Source organism: Ursus americanus, chromosome 4 (assembly GCF_024610735.1).
Source record: "Ursus americanus isolate L20-20 chromosome 4, mUrsAme1.1.p, whole genome shotgun sequence".
NCBI lineage: Eukaryota > Metazoa > Chordata > Mammalia > Carnivora > Ursidae > Ursus > Ursus americanus.
Window position 1 is genome coordinate 6933408 of NC_142130.1, and position 20675 is coordinate 6954082.

At 35.7% G+C, this 20675-nt stretch overlaps 1 protein-coding gene across 3 annotated transcripts in view; it reads right to left on the reverse strand.

Annotated features, from left to right (window-relative positions):
• The window catches only part of PDCD10 (programmed cell death 10), a 43485-nt gene that overhangs the window by 14228 nt on the left and 8582 nt on the right, over positions 1-20675 (reverse strand). For 2 of the 3 annotated variants that reach the window (XM_045788589.2, XM_045788590.2), the window contains 2 exons: positions 11525-11736; positions 2939-2992 (listed from right to left, as the gene is read on the reverse strand). In XM_045788589.2, coding sequence (XP_045644545.1) covers positions 2939-2992; positions 11525-11620 — 150 coding nt within the window. In that variant the 5' untranslated portion in view covers positions 11621-11736. The remainder of the gene's footprint in view (positions 1-2938; positions 2993-11524; positions 11737-20675) is intronic. The other variant, XM_045788591.2, reaches the window with a different exon arrangement.

Below are 20675 nucleotides of genomic sequence, written 5' to 3' on the forward strand. Positions count from 1 at the left end.
AATAACATTTTATTTCATTCTTAAATAACCATGATTACTTATTAATGAGATGCATTCACCTGTTGGGCACTACACAATTTCTCAAATGTTGGAATTAGACTGGATCCTCCCATCCTCATTTCCTATTGGACACTGATCTTCTTGTGGTGCTTTTTATCACAGCAATGGCCAAAATTCTAACTTCACAAAAATAATGACATCACTGAAAGGAATGTAGCCCAATCTAGTATGTTGAAATTGCACCTAGCTACCTCAAGCTAGCATAGTTCACACAGTATCAGATGTTTAGTATCGTTGTGTTCCTTTAAAGTTTTAAAATAATTCATGGCACTCTTCTGAGTTTGCTGTGGGACCCCAGGGTGCCTCGGCACCTAACTTGGGAAAAACTCTGTTAGTATCTTCTGGCTGAAATCCTGATTAAGTTCTCCTTCCTTTTCATTTTAAAAGCCTTAAATTTACCCAATTCCTCTGATTGACAAAATAAATAGATCTGTGCTTAAATTGGAGACTTTTAACTATCTGTACCTTCAGGTTTTCTCCCAGAATACAACCTTAATTCTGTGGGGATCCAATTTCTACGAAGAATCCAACTGTGAGAGAAAACTATCCCCCAAAGGCAGGAACATCCACTCTCATGATTCAGTGATTCTCAAAGCACAACCTATCAGAACTTTCCAGAGGAGAAAAGAATCAAAGAGAATAGGTATCTTAAAAGATAATATTCATTAGTATTTTATCTTGGGGAAAACAATTTTAATCCTTTTTCTCATGATAATAAAAATAAATATTAAACCTTGATAAATGACACTTGTGGTCAAAGAACTGGAAATATGCACATATATTTTAGGGATATATGGGTGGGTAAGGCATTTATTTTATTTATTTTTTGAGAGAGAAAGTATGAGGGGAAGAAGGAGAGGGAGAAGCAGACTCCCCGCTGAGCAGGAAGCCTGATGCAGGGCTTGATCCCAGGACCCTGGGATCATGACCTGAGCTGAAGGCAGATGCTTAGCCAACTGAGCCACCCACGTGCCCCTGGGTGAGGCTTTTAAAATCTTTTTTCAAAAAGTTGTAGTTTCAAAAACATAAAAATCTTCATCTTTTAAATGCATACCCTTTTAACTCCATTTGAAATTTAACAAATTAAATATGATAATAAAAATAATAAAAATAAATCAATGCAAAACTGACTAATTTGTTTTCCTCTCAAAATAACTTCCACTTTCCCCAATTAACAATCAGTGCCATGGATAATAAAATTTATCCATATGTTAAACCAGATCTATCATAGCCACATACTTTAAACATATTGTTTGCTTTTAAATTGTACTTTAGTGTTAAAACATCAGATTATATGTAAGGGTGTTTATAAGAAAAAGCTTAATGAAATTCATTATTTTACCTCTTCTAGAAATGACACTGAGGAAATCATCTACTACCTCAGACAGAGTCCTCCTTATGATGATCCATAGAAAAAATTTCTCTCTGTTCTTGATATCAGAAAAGCTAAAACTGACTTTTCCTTATAATACTATATTGTGCAACAGGTCATCTTTCCTTCCTTTGGCCACAAAGAAAATAGTCAGCAAGTTAGCTTAAAATAGTTTCCATCATGCCTCCCTAATAGCCAAATATGCCATTCCAGAGCCATACTGAAGCTCAAAGAAAAAAGAAAAAAAATTGATGGTGTTGCTTCATTCATTCTCTTCATTAACCCAGTGATTTGTCAGAACATATTTTAATTAAGCTACTACATATATATACATAGGGGCAGCATTTTAAGAGTATTAATCACATCAAAATAGCTCTAATACAATACACGCAATGTAGATTATTGTGGTGAGGTAAGAGAGATGTCTAGTGACATTACCTCTGCTGGCAGTTAAGAGTGGCATCAATAAACTACCTTTGCCATAAAAAGAATTCAAACTTGATGGATTTATAGTTTTAATCCAATAAAACTTAATTATGAATTTATTCTAGATTTAAACATTAAAATACTTTACCTGAAATATAAGTTATTTTAGCTATTGATGGGAACAAACACACAACAAGTAAATAAAAATTGAAGTTTTGGGCACCCTGATATGTACTGGGAAAGAAAGCGGTATGGATAAAGTTTTATATGAAAGAATGCACCCAGGGTGTAGAATAGGGCTACCTAATAGAAATGTAACACAAGCAACAAATATCATTCATTCTAATTTTAAATTCTCTAGTGGCCATGTTACAAAACTAAAAAGAAATACGTGAAATCATTTCAAGAGTACATCCAAAATATTATCATTTTAACATGTAATTAATATAAAATACTTAATACTAAGTTATTTTACATTCTTCTTCTTATAGTAAATATTCAAAATCTGGTGTGTATTTTATACTTGGGAGTACAACTCAATTGGAACTGGCCACATTTTAAGTACTCAAGAGCAACACGTGCCTAGTACTTATCAAACAGTTCAGGTCTAGAGACAACAAAAAAGTTCACTCTGAGTGACTTGGCTGTTATGTTTGCAAGGTGCCCTTAATCTGACCCCCACACAGGTCTTGTTTTCCCATCAAAAATACTGTTTTATACTTATGTTCTATAAGTAAGCAATATGAAAAACATCTTTTTGAATTATAATTTTACAAAAATTTTTATTAAGTCAAATAACAGAAAAAGAAATTCAAAAATATACCCTAAAGATAAACAGAAAAGACACCAAAGAAGTCAGTTCCGAAGCACAAAGTGACAAAAAGATGAATGCTAAGGAAACAGCATTTGTTTCAATTCACTCTGGAGAAGTGTTTTAAGCTTTACGGAGTACACTAAAACAGACATCAGACAGCCAAAGAGGTTTTCACTAAAAAGAAATAAGGTGGCAATTACCACATGGTATCCAGATTTATATACAACATACATTTTAATCATCATAATAAATTACTTGCACCTCACCTTAATGAAAGCTGCTCTCAGTGTCTGAGCTGCAGACAGGTTTACTCGTTCTAGCTGCAATATAAATTTTAAAACTCTATTAATATCAATTTCCTTAGAAAAAGCACATTTCTGATATTCCATTCTATAGTAATAACACTGATACAGCCATCATTTGATCAACAGAAATACTGGCTAATGATTCTAAATCACCTTAATTCTTCAAATACACAGGTCATCTAAAATTTTCATTAGAAACCATGAGAAATTAAGGGACGTACGAGTTCTTATTTTAAAAACAAGACACACTCTACCTTAAAAGTAGATTTAAGATAAGCACAGAATGCAAAATACTATCAAGTCCCTATAGAAAGAATAAGCACATTTTCTTCAATTATTAAAAACAGGGTTCAAGATCAACTCTCAGTGCTCTGCTGCAAGTATAGAGCAAACTGGATGTGCACTGAATAGAAAATGATCAACACCAAGAAAACATTTATTATTTAAGATTCTTTGTACTCATTACCTTATTCCTTTTTAATTATTTTACAGTACTTCAGCCAGGGATTAAGCTGAGGTTAGTCTATTTTATTAATTAGCAAACGGCACTGACAAAAGGTTTGATACTAAATAAAGACTGCAGATCATCTGTCCTCTATATTATCTGGATTAAAAAAAGGTTACCTAAAATACTGAATCAAAAGTTCAATACCAAAGCTTTTAATTTTAATATCAAATATGTGAGGTTTATAATTTTGAAAGATACATGTCCTTATTATATACTTAACAGAATTCATTTTTCAGTGAGCCAAAAAAGACATACAATTCCATTAAAAAAATGCCATTTGTTGAAGAGTTAACTGCTAGGCTTAAAATAACCACCTTCAGTTAGATTCATATTTTTTTAATCCCTAAAGATTGGGCTAATTAACGCAATAAAACTCTATATATATATATATATATATATATATATATATTTTTTTTTTTTTTTTTTTGGGGACAATACTGAATGTTCAAAAACAATGCTGACTTTTACAGGATTTTTATGCAAGTGGAATCTTTTTACAAAAATCTTATAAACAAATCATATCTCGCAATAAATATTTCTTTCAATCCCTCAAGGCAATAAATTGAAGTTTTCCTTTATAAACAACATATATACAAATACACATATCTAAGGAATGGCCTACACTTTATTAAATCAATTTATTTTCTAAACAAGACAGAAAAGCCAAGAACCTTATCTCCCTAAAAGTTATGCACCTTAAGCAAAAAAAGCAACAAAAATGTGCCAAGATAAATACTTTATCTCCAGAAATAAATAATAGGCCATGTAACTCAGTTTTTAACTTGGCTTCTACAAATCCAGTAAAATCTAACATTGCCTTAGTAGATAAAAAGGAAGACACAAGAGGACCAGGTAGGCAAATACAGCAAAAAAGCAACTACGTAAGTTTATAAAATTAATGAAAATATGCTGCCACAAATGAAAATTTTCTTTTTCCATGGAATTCATTTAATTGTAAGGAATCCTATTTAAGAATAAAATAATAATACAGCTCTTCTGATCTCAAGTTGTGTAAGGGAGGGAGAGGCAGACACACAGGATGAATGTTCCCATTCTGATAGGAACCACTTCCTTATTTGGGTTTACACCACACTCTGACCTCTTTCAACAAGTCAAAGGTCTGAGTCAGATGTGTACCTTCAAGTTTCAGCATTATTAACTCATTCTGTACTGCCCTGACTGGTATGTGAAAGGGTCAAGGCAAATAAAAGAGGCCCAGAAGAGTCAGCGAAGAACTAATAAAATTAGCCAGACAGACATCAGATTTCTAGATTAAGTTTACTTACGTGTATCTTAGAAAAGAAAGGGAAAGGTCAGGCATATACTAAATTAAATCTGTGAGCTGTGAAGCACCTCAACCAGAACTCTGTGGGAGTCATTCTGGGATACATCATATACCCACACATCTTGCAATAAACCCCAGACTTCATTACTCATATGATATCCCCATTGCCCAGGGAGTACCAGGCATACAGGCATGTATATACTTTTTGAATTGAACTTAATCTCTCATCCATAAATTTATCTAAATTATTCCTGAATCTATTTATAATATTCAGCTAATACTTAGCAAGATATGTTTTTATCTTCCCTAATAAAAAGTACTTCCCTTTTAGATCTTTCACTTGTGATAGATGATTGGATGATAAAATCATGTTCACCTTACCTTTCATGACAGTATAAGGTTCTGGCAGTATCCTAGTAACAGTTATCATTTACTTAGCACCTATAATGAACTTTGTTATGTATTTTTATAGAGAGGATCTCATCCTCACAATCTGTAACTAGCTATCATCATCTCTATTTCACAGAGGCAAAAATTCAGTTTGCATAAATTTACCCAATGTTCAATAGCTAGTATGTACAGAGGCAGGATTCATAACAAATCTGTCTGAAAACCTGTGCACAAGCCGCTTAATGCTATCCTGCCTCCCTGAATTCACCGTTTCCAGACTGGCATCCACTCTCTCACTGAATCTCTTCAACTCCTTAAGAACTAACAAATTCTTGAGTTTCTACCATGTGTAAGAAAGTCAGTGTGAGAGATACAAAGAAATAGATTATAGTCCTGGAACCCCAGAAGATCAATTTAAGTAAGCAGCTACATGGAAACTGGTGGGATCACTATCAGCTGAAGTAGAAAAAAAAAGTCTTTATAAAGGTGAGATCTGTGAGGAATGCAGCTTCTTAAAATCACCTTCCTTGGCCACTTGCCCACTTATGGGTTTCTTCGGGGTTGGTAACATACGGGAGTAAAGTTTTTATGTAAGTTTGGAACAGAAAAAATTTCCATTTTGCTTCCAATACTTCCACTAATTAGTCCAGTGATTTTTTTTAGCTTTTGAGATAACAGTTGTTGGCTAGGGTATCTTTAAAAAGCCAATGCAATCATTTCTTAGTAGCAACTGGTTCTGAATTCAAAGGAGGAGGAGGGAACATACGATTATACCTTGCCTTAATGGATATCTGGACAAGGAGAGGCTTTCCTCAGGTCTCAGCCATCTAGGAATTCCATGTCACCAGTAAAAAGGTAAAGGAAAAAAAGAGAATAAGCACAAGAGAACAGGGCAACTAATCTCATTTCATCAAAAAGATAAGGAAAGTGCCTCCTGAAGTCCCAGCTAGAGGGAAATGATAGGCTGGGTGAACCTAACAGCCGGGCTCTCACCCCAACCTCACGTTCTGCCTCCTCTGTTTTGTAAGCTCCTCCTGTAATTTATTCTTGATAGCTACTGAGAGCACTATTAACTGCAAACTTGTCAAATTTAACTCTCTATAATGTTTATAAAAATATTTCAAAAGCTTACACATAATTTTGATTCCCTAGAGAGTGCATTTATTGCATTGGTCCCTCCAAAGGTATCGGTTCATTCCTATACTTATTTTCTAGTTATCAAGCCCATCTCTTACATCTGTAATTAAAAAAAAAAATCCATTTAACTCTTTGGTTACTCAAGTTTTATAGGTCTTGCATAAAATCTTTTGAAAGCATGCTTTCTTTTTTTAAGGTCAAAATAATCAGGCTAGTTGGTTCTAAATTATCTACAAATTTTGCTTCCTCAAAATCAGGCATGATTTCTCCATACTGACATCCTTCTCCCCTCCCCACAAAAACTATTGATCCTATTCTTTAAAAGGAATCAAACAGGGCCAAGACACAAGAAAAAGGGGCGCCTGGGTGGCTCAGCTAGTTAAGCATCCAACTTGATTTTGGCTCAGGTCATGATCTCAGGGTCCTAGGATGGAGCCCCTAGGAGAGCTTGGCTCCCCACTCAGCAGGGAATCTGCTTGTCCCTCTCTCTATGCCCTTCCCCCTGCTCACATGCTTGCTCTCTGGAGCGCACGCACTTTCTCTCTCTTAAATAGATAAATCTTAAAAAAAAAAAAAAGACACAAGAATAAAAGGTACATCTCTTATGACTCAAATGAAAATGAGGTGAGTCAGGTAAAAAAAAAAAGCTAGAACATAAATAGATGGACTCAAGAGACACCTATTAACTTTTGTGCTGCCACAGAGAAGACAAATGCAGTCATGTGTTTTATACATACTAAATGCAATAACTGTTTCTAAAAATAATCTGTTTCTGGGGTTGCCAAGTTGTCCAGCAAAAATGGTAAACAGAGCCACCTATTATAAAAACGTTTCATTAAAAACTGCCTACGAGAATGTAAAACCCTAAGGAATGATCACAATTTTATCAGAAAATTGCACGAAGACTTCTGAGTAACAGCTCTAACCCTTAACTACATGCCTGGTACTATTCTCAGTACTACTATATATTAAGTCATTTATTTCACAGAGTTATGAGAAATAAGTATATTACTGTTTGTCATCAGTTTATAAACAAGGAAGGAAAGAGAAGACTACATAGCCTAGAATAAGGGGCAGAGAAGTAATTCTTATGCAAGATACTAACTGATCACCTCTGGTTGGTGGGACTGCAGGTAAAACTCATGCCTTTACTATGGAGAAGTATGTTTACTATGCCCCAGTTTTGGGGTTTGATTTTTTTCTTTCAATTAAAAAAAGGGATAGTTAGGTAATGTGAATTGGAGAAGTATTCGCAGATTTCATTTGCTTACTGAAAAAATTAAGAGTTGCATATTCTGCTGAGTTGGTAGAAATAACTGTGTTGGATGCATGTGAATAGAATATTAATTACTTATTCAGAAGTACCATTTTTGTGTGATTTATAAACAAGCATAAAAACCCTTGGTGATCTAAAATTCATATTTGGTTGCAAAATTGTTTATTCCTATCTCAAAACACAATACATATTTCTTCAGAAATTATACTTCACCTTAAAACAGTTCCTCTAAAAAGTCATAGGAAATGATGATACATGGTGCATATTTTCCTGGAATGAAGAACTGAACTATACCTCTCTCCTCCTCCATACACAATCAGAAGAAAGTAATACAGTACTTGAGAACCTGATCTAAGACTTGTCATGAGGCTTCTATAAACTCATTATTCCATAAGGTAACCAGGAGACCTATTTCACAGTACATTTACAACACATGCAATATACCTGGACTCTGAACTCTGCAGCAGCTGATTAAATAAGAAGCCTACTCCTTTCTCAGCTGTCTCGGCATAGCTTCATTAAGTTTAGCAAGCATCAAACTCCCAGAATGCCATAAATAACTTTGCTTTGTGAGCAGGAGTAACAGTACTAAAATTTCCCAGGTGTAAGGATGCCCTACTATCTAAAAATCTGTTCTACAAGATGACTTTCAGACTACCATTGTTACTACTATGGATATAATGTTAAGGTGAGAATGCATAAGCTTTTTTAACTCTTCCAATAATACACTGTGGAAAAAATTAAGTGTATCATTCAGCTCCAAAGTTAAACATTTATCCCTACTCTGGTACTATTTTCTGTAAGATTAATTTGACAACCATTTTATCTTTAAATCTGCATAGCAGAGAAAAACAGAGCCAAACTAAATTTTAATTTCCCCATTAGTAGATCTGTAGAAAAATCTATGTTTGAACTACAGTCAAATATTTTTTTTAATATTTTATTTATTCATTCGACAGAGAGAGAGACAGCCAGTGAGAGAGGGAACACAAGCAGGGGGAGTGGGAGAGGAAGAAGCAGGCTCCCAGTGGAAGAACTGGGACGCCAGGATCACGCCATGAGCCAAAGGCAGACGCCTAACGACGGAGCCACCCAGGCGCCCCTAGAGTCAAATATTAATGTTTAACTGATTAGGTATCTTATTTTAGATGTTACATTAATACACTGGAATGTCAGACAACAATGCTAGTATTTTATGCCTTTCAACCAAACACTTCACATTTGAAGGCACAATTATTTTATTCCATTCCTACATCAAGTCCCAGATTTCATCTGTATAAAAGAGGAGACCTAATACCACTATTCCTAAAAGCCTATTATTTCTGAACACTTAAAAACAAGTGTTCAGAAATAATTTGTATAAAAAGCTTGATACCATGATGTTAGATCATAAATTCGAGAAATAGACCCTAACAATCTGACACAGTATCTCTCAGTCTGCTACATCTAACCATTTCATTTTCAAATTCAGTTCTAACAATTAATTCTTGAACCAACTATGAAATATTTGGCAACATGTTCTAATTCTGGGCCCATTAACCCACATATTTTTTAGATATCACCTGGCAAGAATCATTGCCTTTATTTCTAGAAGAGATTTACTATCCATTCACAGCCATTTCTTTTTCTTTCAAATTAATTTTTTCTTACACATGAATAAATTAGAAAAGATATCTCAGTATTAATCCCAATAGTTCATTTCATCAGAATCTCATATCCTATATAACTATTTTCCAAAGTCGAGATTCAAATAAAATCCATTTTCCTTATGTAGGAAAAGATCACTCTAATTGTTAGGCAAAAAAACTTCTCTCACTCCTCTTCACTAACTAGAGGGTCAAACAGAAGCTCTGCAATGTAAATTGCCCTTCCTTCACGTACAGACTGAAAATACTAGATAAATACAGAAATGCCGCATACAGCTTGGCCCAATAGCCCACAAGGGTAGCTAGCTATACAGACCCAAGAAGAGGGAGCACCTCCGGGGAGAACTGCCATAATGGTTCTTGACGTCCCTGAGAAGTTAAACACTAATCATCAACATACATTACCTTAATAGTTTCAGTGACTGTCTTACCTCACACCTGGTACAATGATAATTAAATAATATATTTGCTTAAACATCTGTTTAAGATTTTTAAGAACATAGTTAGTTCCCTATGGTTCTTAAGAAGAGGTATAATGCCTTTTTCTTTTCCACATCTCCGGACTCTAGCAGACTACTCAGCAAATAAATGGCTGATGTTTAGTTAATATTTACTAAACAGAACTGAAGCACTTGCTTCCAACAGTAACTGTAGTCTTGTAATGAATGGGTACATATTAGAACAAAATGGTGGAATTGATTACTGGAGTGTTGGCTATACCTGCCAGAGATAGGCAGACCTAGAACAGTGCCTCCAATGCTACCGTATTAGTAAAACAGGGACAGGTTTTTCAAAAGATGCCTCCTATTGCTTCCTCTTTAGTAACAAAATTTCTAAATTTCCCAACCTCCTTTGCAGCTAGGTGCAGTCATAAGACTAAGTTCTTGCCAATGAGATGTAAATGGAAGTCTTGTATAGGACTTTCAAAAAGGTTACTGGAAGGAAGCTGAATTGGCTGGAAGTAACAAGCCACCCTCCTATTCCATTTTTTTGTGCCTTCCAGACAACAACTTAAGACATGATGAATGGCGATTCAGCAGCTATCCACGTGCTGAGGTGACCTTGATAACAGAAAGTAAGCACTAGGATACCGAGTCATAAAAACGCCAGCACTGGACTGCTTACCGCCACAATTTTTATACAAGAGAAATAACTTTTATCCAAGCCACTGTTTTTGAGTTTTCTTTTATGGTCACCAAACCTAATAACACTATTTGATAGCATCTAGAATTTTAAAATGTATGTCTGAAATGCAACTAGGTCTGTGATTTCCAAGTTGAAGAGGATGAATCACTCTCTACCGTCCCCAAGACTTAAGACCACAAATGCATCAAATACATTATTATTAAACCTAATAATGTGGGAGAAAGGGCTTTGAAATCCAGAATCTTACTCTAATACAAATACTTTACAAAAAGGAATAAAAAGTCATTGGAAATAGTGAGGGTTTCCAAGTTACAGCAGGAACAATAAGGTCAATGGTGTTGATAGCTTTATAATTAAATAGCAAAACAAATAAACAAAAAGACCCTAATTAAACATACCGAAAGGCTAAGGCTGAAGCCACTGAATTTGAAATCCTAGATTTTAGTTCTAGGTAATTTCAGGAACACCATTTCACATATCAGCAACTCACTTCATCATTAAAAGGAGGGGAGTGATTAAATTATTTCTAAGGAATTTCCAGCTCTAATTCTCTAACACCTCAGCATTTTAACATTAAAAGAAAAACTGAAAATGTATTAAGTCCTAGAAAATTCCTCAAATAAAAAAGCAAATGCCTCTTCTCTAGAAACTAAAGCAATGGTATCTTCCATTTATCAGTAAAAATATGTTTTGTCTCTACCGACTAGAATTCATCACGGTATTTTTATGCCTGCTCTTCTGGCTACCTAAAATGTGCTCATCCCGAACTCAACTGTCTGTTATTTATCTCTTTTCAATCTTAGCATATATGTCTCATCTTCAATGAGGCTGGTGCTAACCCCTAAAGCAGGTCCTACCTGCTATTTTATTGGACATACCGTTTTTTGTAACTTCACAGCACTTACCACAACTTTCCATTTATATAATTACTTGTAGTCTTTTGTTCAATGTCTGTCTCTCCCTCTATAATGAAACCTCCACGTGGGAAGAAATATATCTAGGTTCCCCCCTCCCCATTGTTTTATGTCCAGTCCTGGTACAATGCCTAACACACAGATGAAATTCATTTACATATTTGTTATATGAAGGAACAAACAAACAAAATTAGGCAGGCAACAAGAACTGAAGAGATCAAATGAGGAAATGTTTACCCGCTTACCTCATTAAACACAGGATACATGACCGCATAGAGGGGCATAGAAACCATGGAAGTGGTCTCAGCTTCATTCTTCATCTCTTCCATTGTCATCCTCATTCAAAAGCCAACTACAGTAGAAAAAGCAGTGCTAAAATGCAGAGGAATCTTCATTCACTGCAGTATTTCTTCTCTTTTTTTGTGATAAAAGAATAGGGCACAAAATATATACTGACCTGGTTAAAAGGGAAGAAAGAACAGAGATTTACTATATTAAGGGAAAACTACAAACACCAATAACTTTTTTTCCCAGTGTCTCTCTTATGAACAGCTGATTTGTTAATATATCTTACTTGTGAAGGTACCCCTGATCAGTAAAGACATCTTTTTTCCTCCTCACACTCAAGAATTTGCCCTTTCTTCAACTAATTTTCCCTCATTAGGTACTAATTCACAAAGCTGTGATTCATGAACCCAGTCATCTTTAACTGAGAGAGAGCGCTCCCTGAAGCACCAGGAATAATCATGCATCTAATTCCATAGTATATATAATCAAAAAAGTTAATACAAGAAATTATCAACAAAGTGTGTAATTATAGCATTTATACATAACATAAAAATATAACTGTGAAATACATAAAGCATAAATGTTTACTGAGAACTGCATTAAGAATTAAGAAAAAAGAATTAAGGTGTTTAGATTAAAATCTTTTTCCTAATAATTCATTGATTTTGCCACCAAAATAACAACAGATGCATAGCCAAGCACCAAAGATTTAAGACAAATCTTAAAACCGGGAAAATTCTATCAAGGGAAAATGTTATTTAATTTTGACAGTGGTATTTTTGAATCTTTGTCCAAATTTGTCACAAAAACTAAGTAGAGAGAGCCACAGACACTGACAGTTTGGCATTAAGATACTGAGAATTCAACAATATAAAAGAAATTTTGTCTTGAAGAGTTGAGGAAGGATGTTGGTTTTTAAGAGAAAGCAACTGTATTTATTTCCTTTGTTAGGCTGAAAAATAAGCCTAATTATAAAGTGAGAGAGTAATATTAGTGACATATCTGTATTTTAAACAATGTATATTGGTATACATATTTAAAAACCATCAATTTTTAATAATTTCTACCATTTATAAAGTAATTTTCAGATTATAAAACATTTTTCACATGCTTTTAGTCCTCACAATTACTTTACATTAACTGTCATTCTAATCTAATGGAAAAGCGGGTTCTGAGATGATAAATGATTTGACCAAGAACACATAATGAAGAGGCCCAAGACTTGATCCTAATACTCTCAATCCAGATCTGATAATTCCACATTAAAAACAAACAAACAAAAAAAACAACAACTCAGTTTGAAGTAGAGACAAAGAACCTCAGCTCACCTACCCAAGAAAATACCCAGAAGTTATTCATTCACTGAATAAATGTATGTTTAGCATCTACTCTGTAAAAGATGCAGTGGGGGGTGATTAAGATGTGGTCCTAATCATTAAAACTTATCTGGGCCAGCCTGTGAAAGACCTAAGTGGTTTGAAAGATATAATCAAAGTCTGAGTATGCAGAGCTTCAAAAAGCTCTAATAAACTGTCCCATCTGAGAACTGCTTACTGTCCTTCCATAATCCCTACCAGTGAAGGGGAACTTGACATCTACGGAAACCGTTTAGTCCCATTTCTGGTAGCTCTAAACATGGAAAGTTTTTCCATTTTGGGGCTGCGAGCTGCTCCCTGAGCTCACAGGACCAAATCAATAAATAAAAATAAGAAGGCCTGGGGCGCCTGGGTGGCTAAGTCGTTAAGCGTCTGCCTTTGGTTCAGGGCGTGATCCCGGAGTTCTGGGATCCAGCCCCACATAGGGCTCTTCCGCTGGGAGCCAGCTTCTTCCTCTCCCACTCTCCCTGCCTGTGTTCCCTCTCTCGCTGCCTGTCAAATAAGTAAATAAAATCTTAAAAAAAAAAATAAGAAGGCCAATTCCTAAGTTTTATTCTATAGGGTAACAGAAAACCATTACCTGATCAGATCATTTATTTAAGCAGATTGCTTTGGTCATACTGTTAAGGATAGAATGGAGGAACATAAACTGATGGCAGGGGAAACTTAAGAGACTTAGCATAGTTATAAAAAGACCAACCGGACCTGAGCAAGTAGCAAGAGGAAGAAGGTAAGTATCAATTGTGACCCTGCTGTTTCTATTTAACTGGCCATTTGGTAATCTACTTTTCCACTTTAGAAATAAATTGTATATACTTTTTCATATTAAACTTGGAACAAAAAAGAGGGGCTGAAATGCAGGGAGAGTAGTCAAAATGAAAATGATGGATACTGGATGCACAGTATAGACAGTAATTGAAGGTACCAGTATCAATGAAAAAAACAAAAAAACAAAAATAACCCCACAAGTGAGAAATAGCAGAATAGGGTCAACACCAGAACTGGAAGAGCTACCTCATGGGGTAACAGGAAAAAAAATTTTTTGTTTATTTAACAAATATTTATCCATTATCTATACAGAATTAGGCCTAAGACTAGCTACGGAGCAGTGAACAAGACAAGACAGTCTCTGACCTCATGAAGCTTATACTATGAAAGGAAAGCCAGAAAAATGAACAACTGTCAGTATCACAAGGGAGGAAGTCCAATGGGAGAATTGGGTGAAAGAACCAGCATCACAGAAACCAGGTGTTTCTAAGAGAAGGTGGCCCAAAGTTTTAAATGCTCCCAATCATGGACAATAACTTTTTAAAAATTGTTGGATTTCTTGATGAGGTCATGAATAATGCTGAAAGAGTAATGTCACTTGTATACTGGGGGAAAGAACTACCTACCTGTAGGAACTGAGACAGTGAGCTGGTGAAGAAAGGTGATCTCAGTAAAAAGGAGGTGAATTCCTAAACTAGGCTCAATTGGATTATTTTTGTCTTTTACTCTTTTGAACATGTATGTATCCCTGCATATATAAAGGCAGACAGAAGTGAATGGATCAGTAAAAGTAACCAGAGTCACTGAGAATTCCTGCTGGCACCTACCTATCTACCCACTAAACCTGTTCAAATACTTGATTTTTACCTTTTGTAAGTAGCGGCACTGAATTTTTTTTTAATTGTGTTGAATCAATAGTATTGTCCTACATCAGGAGTTTCACTTAAGATATTTATAATTCAAATTTAAGAAAAACCAAGCATATATATGTATTTCTTGCCTCTAAGACTAATTACAGTACTATCAGCTACCATTTGTCATCAAAAAGAAAAGTATTACAGGGGCGCCTGCGTGGCTCAATCAGTTAAGCATTTGCCTTGGGCTCAGGTCATGATCTCAGAGTCCTAGGATCAGCCCACATGGGGCTTCCTGCTCAGCGGGGAGTCTGCTTTTCTCTCCCCCCCCACCCCGCCCCTCCCCACTGCTCCTTTTCTTTCTCTCTCAAATAAATACAGTCTTTAAAAAAAAAAAAAAAAGAAAGTATTATAGCAATATTATGAGCTAAATAGGTATCTGTCCTACATCACACTTACCTACCATGGAAAGTGTTCCAAAGAACCAAGTTACAAGTGAACTTCTCAGAACACACATTAATCAACTGGGGCCACTCACAGTTTCATTAGTGTTTACATGAGATTAAAAATCAACAAATTCAATAAGGCTTTTTAAATATGCCAATTTTAGTTCAAGTTAAAATATGCTGTCATTCCTTCTACATGCTTCTTTATTTGAAATGGTTCAATGGACAACCTGCCATTACTCCAAGCAATAAAGAGCCTGTTAACCTAAAGAGCAAGGGTCAACTGAGCTGAGCAAGCGAATGAGGTCCTGCCCCTTTGAGAATGTTTCTTCCTTTCACCATGGGTGTTGCTCAGGCCCAGGGCAGCTGGGCAGCACACCACCAAAGTTTCAGTTCTCTAAGGGACACTGGCTTCTGAGGTGAGTGCTGGTCATGCACGCACAGCAAACTGAAGATTGGTAACTCCAAATCCCAAATCTGGAAAGGCCTTAAAAAGTCACCTCATCTACCATGTAGTACAGTAAAAACCACAGTCCAAAAAATGACTTGCCATGGTTATAATTGCTAAGTAATAATAAAAAATAAAAATTTAATGTGGGTATAGGGGCAACATGGCAAGAACTACTTAGTTTCCCATTTCCTATATGTTGCATCGGGGGAAAAGTTTTCATTTCAAAGTAAGCTTTGTTTCTCGAGGAGTTAGCATCACAACATTTTTAAAAAGCCAAACTATAGATGTGAATAACTTAAGACAAAACATAATACTTGTAAGCAACTTTTTCTTCAAAAACACCTTCTGTGATATGGTAATACCATACAAATGGAATATAAGCAACCGGTTCATTTATACTTCCCCCCCTTATTTCTCTGAATGTTCAAAATAGCACTGCTAATTTCTGACACAAGATGTGGTAAGTATTAAATTACTTCCTGCACTTAAGACCATTATTATTTGTTTAAAGTGAGGGGAAAACAAAAATAGGTTCCGCCATCTCACTGCCAAAGTCTTAGTCTTAGGAGCTTCTGTCCTGCCCTGCCCACAGAACCAAGAGGAGTCTGTTCGTTTAAAGAACTACACTTAGATATATCTCAAGGGTCAGAATCAGCATTTCCTGAGAGAGCCTCATTTTAATCCATCTGGGCAGGAGATAATTCTAGAGCTGAAGTTATTACTCACAAATATAAGGAGTGTCCACTGGTACTTGGTACTAAAATACGCAGTTCTTGGGGAGAAAAAGAAAGCTCCTAAATAAATTCCACACTTAAAACATTTGTAGGCAGGTATATTTGTCTTGTTTTTCTTTATAGTCAAATCCAAAACTCAGCCCTCTCACCTGGTCTTAAATTCTTATAATTCCTTTAATTTCCCTCCTTAAAGGGGGAAAGATTGATTGATTGACTGATCGATTTTTATTGGACCCCCAACCTATTCATGAACATTTAGCTAAAAGAAGTTTATTCATTCTGCAGTAAGCAGAATTCACGCTTATGCTACCATCTATAAATATATTTCTTTTTCCCAACAGAGACATTAGTCAGTGTAGAAGGTACATAGTAGACAATAAATGTTTGTTGAATGAACAAATTAATGAGATGGGCAATTTATAAGTTGAATCAGTCTTGCTAATACTTTTCAAGTATCAAGCCTAGCAAAACAAAAACATAGAAATCTAATTATTTCTACTAACAAAATCGAATTTACCAGTCACATTTACCAGATTTTACTACTTCTTGCTATCCCAACCTCTTCCTAGTATGATAAGCTAAGAGAATATTAGCATCAGATGATTGCAACTAGAATCAGAATTCCAACAGAAATTTACATGAAAACCAAATAAAACTAAAGAAAAATAAAACAATCACAGATTATAAATTCTAATGTCTTTTATTTGGGCTGCTAGGATATCTTTTAGATCATGGGACAAAACCGGCATATAATTCAACAGTTCACAAAATTCTCAAAGTGCAAGAAATTTCCAACGTAGTTTAGCTTTGCTTTATACATCAAGATCCAAAAAGTTATCCAGCTTTCAGCAAAAACCAAAACTTTCGCTATGGGACAGGGTGCAGGAGTGGTGTGTAGTTTCCAAATGTTGGATGACTTAAGCCATCACAATCACTTCAGTCCTTATTAAAGATATTCTCAAGAGGACTCAATCAGAATCTCCAAGATGGGGTCCAGGATGCTGTATTTTTAGCAGACAACCCCGACGATTCTCATGAACAGGACAAGCTGGAAAACCACTGATATGGAAAGAACAGTGCCTAGAGAGTCAGAAAAACTAGCTGCCAAGGCCAGGCTCAGGGATTTGAGTAAAACTAAGTACCTGAGACAGGGGTTCTTTTTGGCTCTGACTTCGTGGAAGTTTCACTTAATCACTGGCCTTGTTTTCCCAACAGAAACAAAGAGGGAATAAAATTATATCACTTTAAAGGCTCTGGTATTCTAGGGGCGCCTGGGTGGCTCAGTCATTAAGCGTCTGCCTTCGGCTCAGGGCGTGATCCCAGCGTTCTGGGATCGAGCCCCACATCAGACTCTTCCACTGGGAGCCTGCTTCTTCCTCTCCCACTCCCCCTGCTTGTGTTCCCTCTCTCGCTGGCTGTCTCTCTCTCTGTCAAATGAATAAATAAAATCTTAAAAAAAAAAAAAAAGGGTCTGGTATTCTAAATTTCAGTGATATCAAATAAAATTTTATTACTGTGATCTACCACAGGTTCAAAAGTAATCTTATGGGAAACTAAAAATTTTTTTTATCAGATCACAAAAACTATTTACGAATTCTCATAGAAAGAGCCTCCCCAATAATGGGTTGATTGAAGGTTTCAAATACCTGACAACTCTTTGCGTTCTCTCAAGCACCTGGGATCGTGAATCATACCCATCAGGCTCCTAGAGAAAATAAATTTATTCTAAGGCTGTATAGCTCAGTCTGGCCATTTAGCACAGCTGAAAAGGTGAGCCTTTGATAATCACAACCTACCTTTTAGGGTCTTCTCACCTCAAAATGCTGTAGCCACTTTTAAATGAGACAAAATATTTAAAGGAGAAAGCTAGGAAAAAGGGACACAGAGGTATAGGGTTAAGTAGATCCTACTTAGACCAAAATAAGCTTAAAACCTTCAAGATATACCTACATCTCTCTCCTTCCTCTGCAAATTATATTTTCTATAATAAGGTCTTCCATATGTAGTTTTCTTTTTTAATAAGGTTATGTGGAACTCCACCTCCCTGAGAATGCACTACATGCATGCATAGTTCAGTTTTTACTGAATTTTGCATTTAGGGACATCTAGAAATAATCCCTTGTTAATGGTTAAATGTAACATATGACACTTTGCCACCCTATTTGTTTACATATATCAAACTTTTTTTCTAGAGATCTTCAAGATATCAGTGGAGAATTTGTGCACAGCTACGGGAAAAAAAAGCCTAGGCACTAAGGTCTGAAAACAAGGGCTCAAATTCTGCATACTGTCATTATAAACCATCTTATCTCTGAGCAAGGCACTTCACCTCTTCATGCTTTAGTTTCTTTCTTTAAATGGACAAAAACCAAGCAGCACACTTGAAAGAGATGTAGTTAGAATAAAAGATGAGGTGATTTCTAAATCAAACCATAAAACTTCTATATTAAATACCTGTAATTTACTAAGCACTGTGCTTTTGCACTTTTAAATAACTATTCGAAGAAACTACACATTCCACTATGAATTACCACTTCATTGGAAGGTCTAACCTCTCGATGAAATTTTTAAAGGCACCCTCTCCGTTGTAACACAATTTCCAGGTATCTGATACCACTAACGGCTGAAGGACTCCAGCTACGGTTTGTGAAAAAACAGGGTAAAAAAGATAAAGTCTTCCATATCTCTGTAAACATGATTGACCAAACAAGCATTTGCTAAGCTGTTAAGAAGTAACAGAAGTTCTAACTAAAACATCTGAAAGCTAAGATGGCTTTGAAAACAGGTAACACTAGCAAATTAGAACACAATGACCCATAAAGGAAAAATGCAAAATGTAGAAGTGCTCTAAATTTAACTCCGTTCCTTTATCATTCTTTGTTAATTCCCATATGCCTGTCACAGACAAGTGTTACTTTACTAATAAGCAGACTTGGTTCTAAACATACACTTACAAATTAGTCACTTAAAACTTATGATTTATTTTTCTATGGAGAAATAAAATTCTAAGAAACACTTCAAAATCCACAATGTTACCTAAAGGAAAATAGGAATAGCACTGCTTCCATTATACTTAGCTAACATTAATAGCACTGTCATTAGAGACCTGAGTAATAAGCACAATGATTCTAGAACCAGACTTAACCTAGATTCAATCCTAGACCTACCACTTGCTATATGGTGTGACCTGGGGCAAGTTACCTAACTTCTTTGTGCTACAGTCTTCTCATCTATGAAATGGGAGTAATAGTCTCTCTCTCTTAAGGCTGATGTGATGATTCACTAAGTTATTACAGATAAAATGTTTACAACAGTGCATGGCACACAGTAATTTTTCAATATTAGCTATTATAACTACACTGTAATCTAAGATGAAATATCAGATCTTTTTTCTAGAAATCAGGTCTCCTGCACAATCATCTAGCCAGGCAAATCAAGGATGCTTGAAAGCTAGATAAAGAAAGATAAGTGATTTTAAGCCTCTTTAAAACAGCAGAACTGTTGTTTTCAAAATAAGAGCTTTTTATCAAGAGAGATAAAACACACTAAAGTGTTCATTCATCCAATAAATGGATGAAGTCACTAGTACCAGCCCCTAGCCCCTCCTTCTCATAGGAGTTCTTTAAGCAACTCTCTCTCCACAGTTGGAAAACTACTGCTCTAGGACAAACAGGACACAAGCATTATAAACAAGCCATTATGAAGAACAAAGGGGGAATGAATGGTCCCAAAAGTAAGGTTAAGTGCTGGCAAAAGCCCTTCTGGGCCCAGATTTTTCCATAACTCAGTTCTAAGTCTCAATCTCTCACCAGTAAATTTACCCTTACTCTTGTCATATGCTTATGCATTTAAGAAATTTAAATGTTAAGACCCTAAAATTTTAAATTGAAAAGAGCCATTATATACTATTTCATCCCATCTCCAAATTTTACAACTTAGAAATGCCCACAGAAATTCACATGAAGAAACAAAACAGAACGGTGACAGACATTTCAAATATGCTACTGAGCTACCACAGCCTATTGTACAGGACATGTTAGCCTGCCAAGGGAACTACTTCTAGACTAACCTGCCCTGATCTTTACATCATCCATGGGTCAGTCTGCTTACAGCCAACCCCCAAATTCCACAGAGAGTGTTTGAAGACTGAGGCCAGCAGGAATGGGGCTCTGATTTAAAATGGTACTAAGCACAAATATGTGGATCCTCAATTTGGTGCTGCCGAGACCTGTGACTCACTCACCTTAAAAGTTAACCACATCATGTCAGTGTATGCACTTGCATATTTTGGAGAGCATAGTTTCTTGTGGGGGAGGGGGAGTATTGTTTCTTAATACAGAAGTCTATAAAATGGACAAGAATTAAGTTTTTCTACACACAGACAGTACAGAGCACCAGGTATGCTCTCAAATTTGAAACAAGGACCTGAGTTTCAATTTTTGCTCAACTGGGTGTTATCATTTAAGTTATTCATCTCTC